At 43.9% G+C, this 14,885-nt stretch overlaps 1 protein-coding gene across 1 annotated transcript; it reads left to right on the top strand.

Annotated features, from left to right (window-relative positions):
* On the top strand, positions 1 to 6,754 carry CCNG2 (cyclin G2; the record flags this gene model as incomplete). The annotated part of the gene is made up of 7 exons (XM_009324039.1): positions 1 to 45; positions 1,043 to 1,180; positions 2,183 to 2,433; positions 2,606 to 2,684; positions 2,781 to 2,879; positions 3,846 to 4,051; positions 4,565 to 6,754. Coding segments are annotated over 7 exons (951 nt in total), but the record flags the coding sequence as incomplete, so codon positions are not given.
* Between the last annotated feature and the right edge of the window lie 8,131 nt (positions 6,755 to 14,885).

Genomic DNA, 14,885 nt, shown 5'->3' with positions numbered 1-14,885 from the left:
CGGCCCCGCGAGAAGGGGCTCAGCCTCATCGAGTGCGCCGCCGAGGTGGGGGGGGGGGGAGCGGGGAGCCGGGCTGGGGTAGGCGCGGAGGGAGGAGGCAGCCTCTGGGCAGGATATACGTGTTTAAAAAAAAAAAAAACCGAGCTAGAAGGGAGACGTGCGTTAGCTTGGGAAAGTCAATTCTTTCTCCTGTAAACGCCACTTGCCTTTTGTTTTAACTCTGTCTTGATCTGTAGTTATTAACATATGCTACATTGTCAAAGAACTATGACCTACAAGGGCAAGTAAAATATTTAGGCGTTTAATATTTATCTTCTAAACTTCGAGTGAACACAGAACCAAGAGCAGTGTGTTGTTTTCATCTCGGGAGCTTTGTACCACTGCAGGAAAGCTGGGATGTCAAGTAGGCAATTAACAAATGGGGAAATGACCAGCTTTTCCTTAGCAAGGTCTAGGGAAACGAACCTAGAAACACTCAGCGCTTAACAGCAAAAAAAAAAAAAGCTAAGCATAAACATATCGACGTTAACGACCAGAGTTCCTTATTGCGTTTGGGGCAGGCTTACATTCCTGGGGATGCTGGTGAGTTTTTTGGAAAGGGCCTTAACGTTTAACAAAGCAAGTCTCTGAAATCAGCCTGCTTGTTTGTTTTGAAAGCAGAGCTTTTGTCACTTAAGTATTGACATGCAGGCAGAGAGGAGAAGAAGCTGAGTTTGGTCATCTCTGTTTCCGTAAGGTCGGGAGTCCCTGTGTACGTACGCACTTGGTAACTATTGTCTTAAAATAACAAGTGCGTACTTGGAAATGTGGTTGTGCTCGGTATTGCACCAGTGAGACTCAGGACCTGGCTGTAATCCGTCTACCTTGGGTGTGTTTTGAGTCTCAAATATCTAAAATTTTTTTGAAGTTAGGAGAAATAAAGTATTTATGGAAGAAAATAATTGCTTCCCTTTGATTTAAGTAAAAGATGACATAGGGAGTGAGCGGTCGCAGTCATCACTGCTGCCACTGAATAATTCTGACTTTGCTTCCCTTGCTGTAGAATGAGAACACTCTGTGTCCGAGACAAAGGAATGCCAAGGTGGAAGATCTTTGGAGTCTGACCAACTTTTTCGGTTTTGCAACTGAAACGTTTGTTTTGGCTGTTAACATTCTGGACAGATTCTTGGCTCTTATGAAGGTATTTTGGGGGGAGAGGACCTGCTATAGTGTCGGTGGGGAATAGGCGAGCTTCCTGTGAGCTTTCTTGCCTGACAAAAAGGGGAAGGTTGTGATCTAGGAGATAAACTGTGGCTATTTACTCATTTTATGCTAGCAACGTTTCTGAAGTCCTCCTTTGTAAACCTGAAGTTGAGTAGAGTTCTTCTTACCTCTAAAGTCAAGTAGCAGCGTGGTTTATTTCCTCTAGTAAGTCTGTAGCCTTCACCAGGTAGATGTAGAAGACAAAGAAAGGAGGCGTTAAGAAGGAACAAAACAATTTGTGTTACAGGCTATTTCTAGGGACAGCTTAGCTTAGTGCTGGAACTAATACCAAATGATCATTTCCGGGATGTTTTTCTTCTCGTGTTTGTGCTGCTTTATGGCAGACGATTTGAACCTAAACCAGTTCCCCGTTACTAAGTTGGCAGAAAAACGAAAGTTGCATCAATTCTCGGGTCTGACTGTCCTCGAGGTTGCACAAAAGGTTATGCTGGTACATGGGGAGAGAGTAGCAGAGGTGGGAACAAGTTGTGGAGGGATAGGACTGCCTAGAACAGGCTCAGGCTGGATTTGTGTAGGCTTTAAGTGAGGGTAAGTGAGCGCTGCTGCTTGGAGAAGCAGGGTATTGCAGTTCTTCCTGCAATATATTTGTGGTGTAGTGATGTGAAACAACTTCAATAGAGGGTGCTCAGCTGTTGAACTTTACTTCCTCTGACTTAGCTATGGCAGATTGATATTGCTTTATTGGCTCTGCCAGCTGTGTTTTGCTGAAACTTAAGTCATGAAACTAGTTATGACTAGGTGAGGTGTATTAGCTGACTCATGTCAGGTCTAGTTGAGATAAGCAAATCTCTTTCTATTGAACTGTAAATATTCAAGACAGCTCACCTAGGCTGGGTGAGCTGTTGGTGTTGCTGCAGATAAGCACGGTGTTTATGGGGGGGGGGAAGTAAGTATTCATAGTGCTTCCGCTTACTTTCAGGTGAAACCGAAGCATTTATCTTGCATTGGAGTTTGTTGTTTCCAGCTGGCTGCCCGAGTAGTTGAAGAAGAATGCAATATTCCATCTGCTCATGAGATCATCCGGATCAGCCAATGTAAATGCACTGTGTCCGACCTGAAACGGATGGAAAAGATAATTTCAGAAAAGTTGCACTTTGAATTTAAAGCTACTACTGCCTTAACCTTCTTGCACTTGTACCATACTATTGTACTCTGTCATACCTCAGAAAGGTGAGTTGAGTTGCATGTTGGTGGCGGTCTATGTTTGCTAAGCCCTTTCTCTCTTTAGTTGCCTCTTAAATGACCGTGGCATTGGCTGTAGTGGAGGCAGCTCCTTAGTTTTTACGTCCTGACAAGTGAATGCTTGTTGATACAAATGCTTTTCCTCTTGGGTGTCTTACAGGAAAGAAGTATTGAATCTCGACAAATTGGAAGCACAGCTAAAAGCTTGCAACTGTCGTCTAGTCTTTTCTAAAGCAAAAGTAAGAAGTACTTTGACTACTTAGAAAAGTAGCAGCTTTGACTTCTGAGTAGGTTTTGATTCATGTCATGTTGAGCGGTGTTTTTTGTCCTTCTAGCCATCTGTCTTGGCCTTGTGCCTTCTCACTCTAGAAGTTCAGACTTTGAAATCTGTCGAGCTGTTTGAGATCCTTCTGCGTGTTCAAAAGCATTCTAAGGTAAAAATTTTCTGTGGATTGTTTTTGCAGTTGTTGGGGCTGGTGCAGTTCATGATGTACAATGTTACATTTAAGGGACCCCTGCTGCTAGTGTACAATATTTACAGGTACTGTTTGGCATCAGCTGAAATAAACAGTGAAATGAGTCTGTAAGCATCTGTCTGCAATTCTTGTAGCTAACACGGTTTCCTTGGTAGAATGCCAAATGCAGGAAAGGGCTGCTTAGAGAATGAGCTCAGGTAGTCGTTTCGTACTGGCACATCTCGGCAGCTGCCTGGCAAGCGAAAGGATTATGGTTTAAAAAAACGATCTTAAATGTATAAAGTCAGAAGAAATGCTGACCTAACGCCTACATAATACGTGCTTTAACAAGCAGCTGATTTAACTTGTACAGTTTTAGCTGTATGTTCTAGAGAAACTTCCAATTAGTTTGTAGGACTATGACGACTGCTGGGCTGGTTGTTCTTTCTGCCTGACTAACTAACATAGGATTTATAGCTTCTAGCTGCATACCGTATCAGTTGATGGCCTAAAACAAGCTTTTCACTCTTATAGTCAAATTGAACTAACCCAGTTTCTTGAAGGTTGGAAGTAGTTCCTTAAAGTATGAGATTATTCCATTTTAAAATGGGATTTTAAATTATTAAATTCAAATAATTCTATTTTCAAGTGGAGTAATCTTGGTTTTATTTTTCCTTTGGAAGTGATAATGAAAATGTTAACAGCAGCTGACAGGCAAACTGTCTGTCAACTTAACTCAAACTTCCACGCGGACATTTCTAGGAGGTGTATAGGAGTTCACCTTCAAAAGCAGCCCAACTTTGACAAAGGTATCACAGTTATGACTAGCTTACATCTTGACTGATACCTTTTCAAGTCTTTTCCAAGAAGGTAAAATGGAGGAAGGGAGGGCTTATCTTCAGAGCCTGTGTAATAGACTAAATAGGTTCTTTTTTTGCTTTTCAGATAAGTGATAGTGACCTACTTTACTGGAGGGAATTGGTCTCAAAATGCCTAGCAGATTATTCTTCTCCTGAATGTTGTAAGCCTGATCATAAAAAGCTCGTTTGGATTGTCTCGAGACGTACAGCCCAGAATCTCCAAAACAGTTACTACAGTGTTCCTGAGTTGCCAACAATACCAGAGGGTGGATGTTTCAATGAAAGCGAGAGGTTGGTAAAACTTAAACCGGGTTGTTAACTTGTTGGGAATTCTCTTTTTCTGGAAATGATAATGGCAACTCTGTATAACTAGGCTTATTCAGTACTGCTTGGAAAATACTGGTGGACTTAAAATATATCTTAGAAGAAAAAGAAAAAGGTGAACTGTCATTGTGGTGTGCAAAAAGTACAAGTGCTTTGTGGGATGGGGGGAGGCATTCCTTTTTTTAAGGCAGAGAGGCTTACAAAGCATTTAAATTTTCTAAAGTAATTTATATTTGGTATCTTGAACACTGGCTTCTTGGCTGGTAGGAGGTTTTTGGCATTAGGAAAAAGGAAATTGTACCTTGTTATGATTTAAGCCTTAGCGCTGAGAAGCATTTACATCTGGGATGCTACACTAGGAACAGAACAGCTTGAGGGAACACAGGACTGAGGAGTACTTGGTCACTTTCGAGGGATTGTGCTTTGTGCTTTTGAGGGATTGTGCTTTGTTTAAATTAACTTTCCTACTGTTCCTTCTAGTGAAGACTCCTGTGAAGATATGAGCAGCGGAGAAGAAAGCCTTAGCAGTTCTCCTCCGAGTGATCTGGAAGGCACCTTCTTCTTTGAACTCAAACCTAAAACGAAGTGGCAAACTCTTAGCTGTCGGTCTTAGCATTAAGTCTTGATTGTATTAGGTTGAGATTTTTAATGCACCGTAGAGTGTTTTGGCAATAATAAATGAGGTGGTAATCTGTAAACGGTATTAAGGCAAGAATTGCTGTGGTATATCAATGCTTTGAATGCCTGCCTTGGTTTTTTCGCTGTTGTAATTTTAAGGAATTAAAAAAAATCCCATTCAGGTCCCCAGTTGAGCAAAAAAGTTCATGTATAGTTCTGTTATCAGTGAGTATAAACGTAGTCCTGTACTTGGTGGTCCAAAAAGGTTAGCAGCTAAACATGTTAGCAGTGTGCCCTGGCAGCAATGAAGGCTGAGAGCATACTGGGCTGTGTTAACAGGAGCGTAGCCGATAGATTGAGGGAAGTAGGCTTCTTCCTCCCTTTACTTGGCATTCATTCTCATTTGGAACAGTGTCCAGTTTTGGGCTCGAGAGGTTGATCGACTTGTGCAAGTCCGACAGGAAGCTGCCGAGATGGTTAAACGATGTGGGGCACAGGACCTGTGAGGAGAGGCTAAGTGAAATGAGCTTCTTCAGCCTGGCTAAGTGGCCTTTGGGGGGAAAATGGGATTGAACAGCAGCCTTTTGATATCGAAGAGGAGGTTGCTGAGGAGGAGATAATTTCAGGGTCTTGACTGAGAAACATGGAGCAAGAATGAGAGGCTTTCATTAAATTGAAATGTGAAGTTCTCAGTTGATGGAAGAAGTTTGCTCCGTGGGGACAGTCCAGCATGGGAGTGGACCAAGAGGGGCTGTGCAATCTCTGTCCTGGGAGGTTCTCGGGGTTCAGCATGACAAAGCCCCGAGCTTGGCTGGAACTCAGCGTTGACCCTGCTTTGAGCAGGAGGTTGGACTAGAGTCCTCTTGAGGGCACCTCCGCCCTTTCTTAGTATTTTGGGGTTAGATCAAATTGGCCGAGTAGGTTATGTGGAATGATATGTATCCATAGTACCAGGCTGAAATGATTTACTGCCAAATGCTGAAACTGCTCTAACACTTTACGTGCTATGCTCCTTGTCAGCAGGATCTGGAGTTGTGTACTCCACGTAGTTGTTTTTTTCTAAAGCTTAGTTTTTATAAACTTCAGGAATCCCTTTTTCATGACAGCAGTATGCATGGCAAGAAGGTTTCTTCTAGTCAATACTAGTTTTCACTAAAGGATAGTATAAACTGTGTGTCAGGGAGTAATTTCAAGTTTTCTTTAATACAGATGTTTTTACACTGAAACTCACATTGTATACTTCAGTGTGTTTAAAATCTTAACTGTTAACATGTCAGTCCATACTATTAGCTTAGACTTATTAACATGGTAAACCTTGGTAAGTCTACATTCCTTTTACTATTTAACCCTTGTAGTTGTTTTTCAGTATACTCATGTTATTGATTGAGTCATAATCAGACTTGTTTGCATGCTTATGTAAAGCAGTTAGTGCAGGAAAAGTTGATATTATGCAGTAATATCAGGTAAATGTGATGTTGATGAAGTAGTTAATGTAATGGTTTTTTCTGAACTTCTACTGTAGCACAAACTGAAGTATGGTCGTGTTTCTCCATACTGAGAACACGGCTGGGTAGCAAGCGGACTAATTAGCTCAGAGTAATGGTGTGAAGTGTGTTGGTGCCAAAGTAGAAATGAAGGAGCAAACAAGCTAAAGGCTGTTTCGTAGATGCAAGCTTCGTTTTAGAACGGTAAGAGCGGTGCTGTAAGTTCATAACTGTTATGTGATTTCAGTTTTATAAGATTACAAAAAGTTTACAAAAATGTATATAAAAATGTAAATGAAAAAAATGTACAGAAAAAATTTAAAACAAAAAATGAGCAGAAAATACTGTATTTTTTTACGTTATATGTAACTTTTTGTAGGTATGTTGCATGTAGATAGTAATTTATTGTGTACTCTGTATGATATAAATACTGTCCATCTGAAGACTTCTTACTGCAAGTCTCTGCACCTGGAAGCTCACTTCTGCAATAGAGTACTTTGGTTACAGGTAACCAACCTACTGAGTCTTGTTTCAGTTGAAAACAAAAATAAACCAAGTGCTGTGTTTGTTAACTGCTGTGAGTTACGGTTGGTTACTTGAAGCTTTTGGCTTGCTTTTATTTTTTTGCTGTATGGCTTGTACGGTACAGTGTTCCGGGTTCCCCAGGAGTTCTGGTAAGCAGTTTGCAAAGAAAAAGGAGAGGCTTGCGTATGGCTTGCTACTGGATGTGAGTCTCTCCTCAGCTTTGCTCCTCTTCGGTTTTAGAAGCTAGTGTGAGGTACCCTCTGCTTATCACCCAGCTGCAGCTGGGCTCTGTCGTGCTGGGATGAGTGGTGTGCATGGTGCATTTGCACATCTGGCAAATGGGAGCTCCCACCAGTAGTGAAGTGAGGGGTCATCACAGGTGAAGTGTTCTGGGTCTCGCTGGATTTGTGGTTGATGCTGCTCCCAGTCTTCTGAGTAAAACCTGGTCTCGGGATGTGTCTGCATCTCGGCAATCAAACACCTGCAGTAACTCATCAAAGGCAAACTTGAGCTCATTTCCTTTTTGCCTCATCTTGCCAAAGTATTTCCAAATGGTGCCTACATTGCAAAAATTAAGGAATAAGGGGCTGTAAATTGTTCTTGCTGGAAAGATGTTCCCAGCCCTAGAAAGGCTGAAAGGAGTCAGGACCTGCGCTCAGCTACCTGCTAAGATGGCTGTAAGCACCGTGGCAGACCTATTGCGCCTCGCAGCTTGATACAGATCTTCCCTCTTTTTGTCCTTGCGCTTTCTTGTGCGAGGGATGGAGTGAGAGAGAGCACAGGGGTGCTCCTCTGCCAGGCCAGCCTGTCTTCCAGCTCTGGTCGCTGCTGCTGCAAAGGGAAATCCTGCCTCAGATGTTCCAACACCGGGGCAGGGTGGGTAGGCTGGGGGCTGAGAATGAATAGGGTGCTGCAGGGCTGACAGTGAGTGCTGTCACTCATTGGCAGGGAGCATGTGTGGGAAGAATAGGGCCAGTGCTACTGTTAAAATAATTCCCAGTTTTTCCTTTATGGCCTTCATAGCTACTTTTTTTTAAATACAGGAACACACCACAAGGCTTCTCACTTCCCACGTATAACAGATGAGGGATGGACACTCGATATTCCTAAGTTCTGTATGAAATTCCCTTCTGCCAATAACTCACATGTACCACTGAAAGTCAATTATATAATGGAACTGTTTATCTTCGAAACACGCGCTTCAATGTTTTAAGAGCAATGGCTTCCTCGCTGTCTGTTGTGACTGCTTTGAACATGAAAGCTACTGCAGCCAAGATGTTCAGCTTCTACTTCAAAGGTGCCCACTCGGGCTGCTTCAGTATAGCAACCACCTCGCGTGGGAGTCGGCAGATAATGCGTGTGCTGCGTAGGTGGGCTGTTACGAAGGTAGGAAGCCATGGGCAACGTCCCTGGGTTTACCAACAGCTTGTGAGATTAGTCTGTTTAATAAAGCTTGAGGTGTACCATTCAGCCCCTTTCAAGTTCGTCTCGGCATGAAAAGAAACGTGCTTGCAAGAACGTCGTCAGGTTTACTTCTGTGGTTTGATAATTGAGGCTCAACTTTGATTTTGCTGGGTCAGATAGCTGTGTATCCCGCAAAGGAGGTTTGCCTGGCTTTGTTCAAAGCGTGAGGCTTTTGGTGGTTGGCTTGTTTTTAATAGCAGAGCTGTGCACGGTTTTTAAATGCTGTTTTGGGCTTTCTTGTACCACGAGGCGAAACTTTGAGCGCTTGCAGTCTCAAGAGTTTAAATATGTGTTCATTTTCATAACTGCCTTGTCAGTAAGACTGGTTTGGGTGGGGGCTGAGGGGGCTGAAAGGGAACGTGTGTGTGGGGAAGACATCCCCTGGGACAGCTCCTAGCTGTGCGGTTTCTGTATGAGCTCTGGGATGTTGCTCCCGTGCCCTTGTGAGATAGCGTGTTGCCGAACCTATTTGAAGTGTAGAGCCGAAGGTTCGCATCGGCGTAGACAAGCCCTGGTTTCTGAGAGGATCGCGAGATGTTGTCGTACTGCTCGCCTGCTCTTCTGTGGCTGAATTGGCCGTGGAACTGTTCTAGTGAATTGTCGTTCCGTAATTAAATAATGATAATGACCTTTTATAAAGGCAATGTGACTTCTCCAATGCTTGATTACATAACGAGTGACACGGGGCAAAAAAGCCTTTCAGCATAAATCAGTCGGTGTGTTCAGGCCCTGGTCTTGAACAGCTCCCCATTTTTGGGGGTGGAATAAGTAATGTGTTTCTGTTGGTCAGTGTGTAGAGCCGGCTCTGTGCTTGACTGTAGTGTGAAAGGCTGAAGCATACAGTAAAGGAAACGGTTGATCTGAAAGACAGGGCTGCCTGACAATCTCATGCCTCTTTTTTGCTTGCTTGTGAAGGGCCTGGACTAATAGGCGAATGCCTTATTCTTGTGATTCCAGTTAGCTATGGGGGTTTTGAAGCTCAGCAAGATGTGAGTCAGTAGATACTAGGGCAAGACCAGAAACCACCTTCTGCAGTTTCCAGTTCAATGTACATCGCACAGGGCCTTTGACAAGGGAAAATGTCTGCGTTGCCATTTACGAACAATGTCTTAACTCGCAGCTGCTGTCTTCAGCTCCCTAAAAACTTGATGCATGTGAGACGGATGACTCACAAGGGATTTTAAGGATTTACTCCAGGGCCCAGCAAAATGTGCTTCGCTAGCATACGTGCTCGGAGAGCAAGATCCGTTTTGCTGCGTATAAGTTAGTGGATATGTTTACACATGAGCAGCAGTTCCACCATCACTGGGGAGAGACAGGGCAGGAGAGATAAATAGGAGTGGATGCGTAAGTATAGCTGCACGAAGCCTGTGCTGGGTGTTCTTGTTTAACTGAACTGCATACCTCCTTCTCAACAGCAAAAGGCACGGGTTTTTTTGACTTCAGGTCCCGACGGTCAGGTTTTGAGTTCTTGCTCTGAATTCCTGTTGTATAAAAGCTTTTCTGGAAAAGAGTCAGAATATAGATGAGATAATGTCTAACATATGTGCTGACAAAACTGCCATTTCTAACTAGCTTCTTCACAAAATGGCCACTGTTTTTGCTCAAGCAGTGCCAAGTGGTGTAAACCGAGAAGAGTTAGTGGTGGAGATAAGCATGGAAGTCATCAGTTGGGACAGCTGAGAGAAACTGCATATAATAATAAAACATTAGACTAGAAGGTGTTATAGACAGCTCTAACTATGGTCTCTGTCTACTATGTATCATACGAGCAGATAATCGGTATTATTTAGCTTAGAATACGTGTTGCAACTGTGGTGTGTCACATAGCCTTACTTCACGGCTTAAGCTGCTAAGCGTGTAGTGTAGTGCATATACTAAAAGGAGAAAGTTGCCATAACAACTGAACGAAATCAATTAGAGTAATAAGCAATTAAAATCTCATCTTCAGTGTTGCATAAACATAGCATTTTGCTCATGAATTATTAGTAATCTTGCCTCTAGACCTGTATGTTCTGTTCCTGATTTGCAATCTCAACAATTTTTGAATTAATGAAGCATTTCATTTCTCCTTCAAAGAGTGCTGGTGGGGTTTTTTTTGGCTGCAGCGAGTACCCTTCATCAGAGAGAGATTGTGAACGCTATTAAAACATCTAAATGAAGGAAGCATTTGTGATGGGATTTCCAGAGCACTCGGCGCTGGCTTCATTCCCACCCAGTGAAGTCAATAGGAGAGCTAGCCTATGGTGAGAAATTTTGTCCTGGACCTAGAAAGGCAAATGCAACTCCTTCCTCTGTCACACGCTTCCTCCTTGACCTTCTGTGTATTTCTGAATCTCTCGCTTCCTTTGTTCCCCCTCAGTAGAACAACGATAGGAATAGCTCCTTACTGTTGTTCCCTGTTGTCAAGGATAAATCAGCGGAAAACAGAGAAGTACATTGCTGTTGTGGAAAGGCGGGATGCGTAAGGGCCCATGAGAAAGTAGGGCTTGCAGACTTTGGTGGGAGTGGAGCTAGGCCACCTGTTTCTTCCCAGCGGGGCATTTCAGTGCTCCTATATAAAGATGTGCCCAGGCAGGGATTCACGCTCAAATGTAATGTTGTCTCGGCTAGCATGGCAGGGACCGGTGTTACGACCAGTTGATAACATCCCCCGGCTGCCCCAGTTGCTGTGGGAGGAGGTATGCAGCATTTTCCAAGTACGGATACCCTCTGTTTGCTGGGAAGGTCCAGTGCTGTTCCTTGAAGGGTACCGTTTCTTTAACAGCCTTGTGTGTGCACCTAGAGCTTTGCCCACTGTGCATTGCACATGAATATGCGGACCGAGCGAAAGAGGGTTGCAGTTGCGCAAGTTACGCAACGCTGGAAATGCAACAGCTCTGTTGACTTTGCAAGGGCCTGTATGCTTGTTTTCTGAGGACTTCGTGTAGCTGTGGGTAAAATATTTCAAAGGTTAGAGTTGAATTTATAGTCCCAAGTCTCCAAGGAACTTTGGAAAACATTACTGTGGTCTAAATAGCAGTCTTCCCATGTACAGTGACTGAGATGGGGATCTAGGAAGTCTTTTTCATCCAGAGCTCAAATATTAACTATGTTAGGGAGGAAAAGGACTTGAGGTGATCCCTGGTTTTGGCTTGCTGTCCTGCCAAGATTCCAGAAGCAAAGGCGGTAGTCTAATGGTTTGGGCCACAGATGATCAGAAGCGAGGTGCAGTTTACGTGCCAACTCCTTGCCCAAGGTGCTGGCACGGTGTCAGGAAAGTAGGAGGGGAAAGCTCTTCTGTGATGAAGAGCAAAGTAGCACGCTCCTCCCTCGCTGTATTAGGGCAGCGAAGGGACACTGCAGGTCCCAGGTGATGCTCCATGCTCCTGCAGCAGCCGCGTGCTGTCCCTCACTCAAACCATGCTGTGAAAAGCAATTTTGGTGTATTGCTCACGAGGCCGAGACCTCCTCTTCTTGGAATGCCACTTACCAAATTCAGCAGTGCCGTCTTACCAGAGGCACCGTCCAGTGCATCCAGAGGTCATCTGTCTGATGCCTTTTGCTTTTCTAAGCTTTTATTGTCCCATTAAATGGAATCCTGACAGCTTTATCCTGTCTGCGCAATCGGGAGAAGCCACACACTCAATGCTGTAAATGCAACATGAGCTACTTAAATCAGCTGTAAAATCAAATGTGGCTCTGTTGAAGGATTTTGGTTTTGTTCTGTTCTCAGGACGTGTGCTTTGATCGGTTACCGCCAGAGCCTGCCCTTGGCACTGGAATAGCTGTTGTAGTATTCTTACAAGCCCGAGTTAGGGATTCACTCTTGCCCCCCCAAACTCTCTAATTCCACGTTAGTTCTCAGGGTTTGTCCTTTAACATCAAGCAAGTGATGGTGCCTACTCCTCCGACGGTATGCATGTACACTGTGTGGCTCTTGATGCTTATGAAAACATGGATTTCTGTTTCAATGTAAAAAACGTGCACCTTATCTTGCCAAGCGGAGAGGAACGCGCAGTCATGTAACATGTCAAATGTTTGCTCATAGTTAGCTGAGTGCTGGACAGCTATTACATATGTTTATCGTTTGGATGGGAGATGCCTTTGCTCAAGGTATATTTCATGGGGGAATGTTCTCTGAAAATCAGACATTATTCTAGCCAACAAAACATCCCTTAATTATAGTGAACTTTTTGTATTTAGCTGTGTCTGAAGATACCAGGTGAGACTGCTGTATACCAATGGAAATAAGATACACTACAGACACAGCAAGCAAGCGCACAGCACTTGGTTCACTGCCGTACCATGCCGAGCACCCAAAAAAGAGAGGGAGAGATTATCGTTCTCGTTTTGCAAATGGGACAATGATTAGCTTAATGGTGCGAACACTTGGCATGAGGAGGGTGGCTTCCATCCGAGGGTCTGGGTCCTGAGATTGTCTTATCTGGATGAACAGAGCATATCTCGTAGATTTGCTCAAAAGTATGGTTAGCAATTAGTACCATTTTCTTTTCTCCACAACTTTTCCCAAACAAGGTAGCTGTAGTATTAATATTGGGCCTGTACTCTAAAACATTCTTAGATTTTATATTCCCATTGCTTGCTATTAAGGCTGATTTTGGGGTAACTAGCAAAGACTGAGGCATTCTATTTTTATGGGCAGCATATGGACTTTTCTTCAAGTGTGTACCATGCCTTAAATATCCAAGTGGGGGGAAATGCTCTTCTACTTCTCTTCCACATGGTTTGGTTCAGGAGCTGATAAAGACAAGGGTCAGTGCAGAAGAGAGCTCTTCTAGTGACGAGCACAACACTGAGGCTTTCTGGTTTGCAGTGAGACAGTGCGGAAAATGGTTGAATACTGGTGATCTTCCACAAGTTTCTAACGGGAACAGACCTGGTTTTTCCTCCTTCGGCAGCCTATGGGATTATTTTGGTTTTCTAGACGAGGGTTTTAGGGGCAGGGGGTCTTTCCACTCTGCATCCTTGCACTTATAAAAAGGAGGAGGGAAGGAGAAGGAGAAATACAGTCTTAAGTGTTGGACCTTGCTTGTAACGTCTCTGTTTATATACCAGTTGTCACTGCTTGCAGGGAAGTCTCCTAAGGCTGTGGCCATGGTTTTCTAGAAAAGGGCCCATCTTCTTTGCTGTCATCCATGGCTGTTAAAGGTATGCGGTTTCTTACAGACTGGAAAGGTTGGTTAAGGCGTTCGACTGGCATAAAGATGACAAGGGCTGGATTCCTAGCTTTGTCTTGGGTTTTCAGCATGACTTTTGAGTAGCTGCTGTCCCACTCCATAGAAATTAAGCTAATCGTTGTCCCATTTGCAAAATGAGAACGATAATCTCTCCCTCTCTTTTTTGGGTGCTCGGCATGGTACTGCAGTGAACCAAGTGCTGTGCGCTTGCTTGCTGTGTCTGTAGTGTATCTTATTTCCATTGGTATATAGCAGTCTCACCTGGTATCTTCAGATACAGCTAAATGCAAAAGATCGCTATAATTAAGGGCTGTTTTGTTGGCTAGAATAATGTCTGGTTTCTTATCCTCTCATCTACTAGCTGAATTAATAAACAAGAACTTACCTGTGATGGTAGCTTAGTATTCTTCTCAGATCTCCAGGATGAATACAGATTAATTCCTTCCAGGGGAATAACAGTGGCTTTAACTTCCACTGGTGTCTAATCTCTGTGACAGTGCCTCTGCTTTTTTCAAGTAACCTGGCAGCAACAAGTTGACTCCTGAGCACCTACAGTCAAGTGTAATCCTTCAGCTTTTCTTCTCTGGATGGATTTAGCATCAGAGCTTTTAGTCCACAGCTCCTGGTTACATGTCACAGTGCATTCTCCAGTGTTTCCTTCTTCCACCTTTCAGCTGCTCCAGCAAGGCGGGTCCTGGAGGCAAAATCTCAGTCCGGGTGGACGTTCACGCTCACTGGCCCAGAGCCTCCAGCCAGATTCAGCTATCGAAGACATCAGGAGCTGGGGCTAGTGCTGTTTTTTGTCCCTTGCTTCCTTTCTTCCCCAGGGACTATTTCAGCCCTCCTGGGACATTAGGACGTGAGAGAGAGCAAAATCAAAACAGCTGACGACAGGCTTAACAGGGCCAAGCCTGCTGCCCAGCTCAACTAGGTTTTATGATAACATGGTCCTCGGGGTGCAGCAGGCAGCTTTCACTTGGCAGGGGATTTGGCTCAGGATATTTGCTGATAAGCTTTGATCTTGCCAGGCCATAGTTACAAAGCAGAAAAACCATTGGATCTTAGATGCGTAGTTGAAGAAAAACAGGCAATTAACCTGTCTGATTAGAGAATGGTACTGTAGAAAGAGGGTACCTTTTTACTCCTACTTCGCTGATCAGATAGGCCGCTGGCAGCTGCACATGCAGTAAGCACGTACTCACAAATGTAAGTTTGGGGAATTAAATGCAATTAAGCAAAAAGTGGGACCAGCCATTCCTGTGTAGAATGCTGCTGTTCAAGGTCTGGGTTTAGAAAGTATTTCTTGAGGGTATCGTCTCTCTCTTCCTGAACGAACAACTTTGGATCCCTCTCTTTAGTCTCTCCATAAAGAGATGATGTTTGAGACAGTGACTGCAAATGGCCCAGCTGTGTCCTATCAGTTCCTCTGGGGGGACCTTTGGTTGCAGAGGCTGCTGGATGTGTGCAGTTTTACAGATACCCCCTGCCATTAATAGCCATCAACGCATCTCTGGGCCTGAAGGGAAGAGC

The sequence above is a fragment of the Pygoscelis adeliae genome, unplaced genomic scaffold, assembly GCF_000699105.1.
Source record: "Pygoscelis adeliae isolate BGI_AS28 unplaced genomic scaffold, ASM69910v1 Scaffold55, whole genome shotgun sequence".
NCBI lineage: Eukaryota > Metazoa > Chordata > Aves > Sphenisciformes > Spheniscidae > Pygoscelis > Pygoscelis adeliae.
This window is presented reverse-complemented; position numbering and strand designations above follow the sequence as displayed.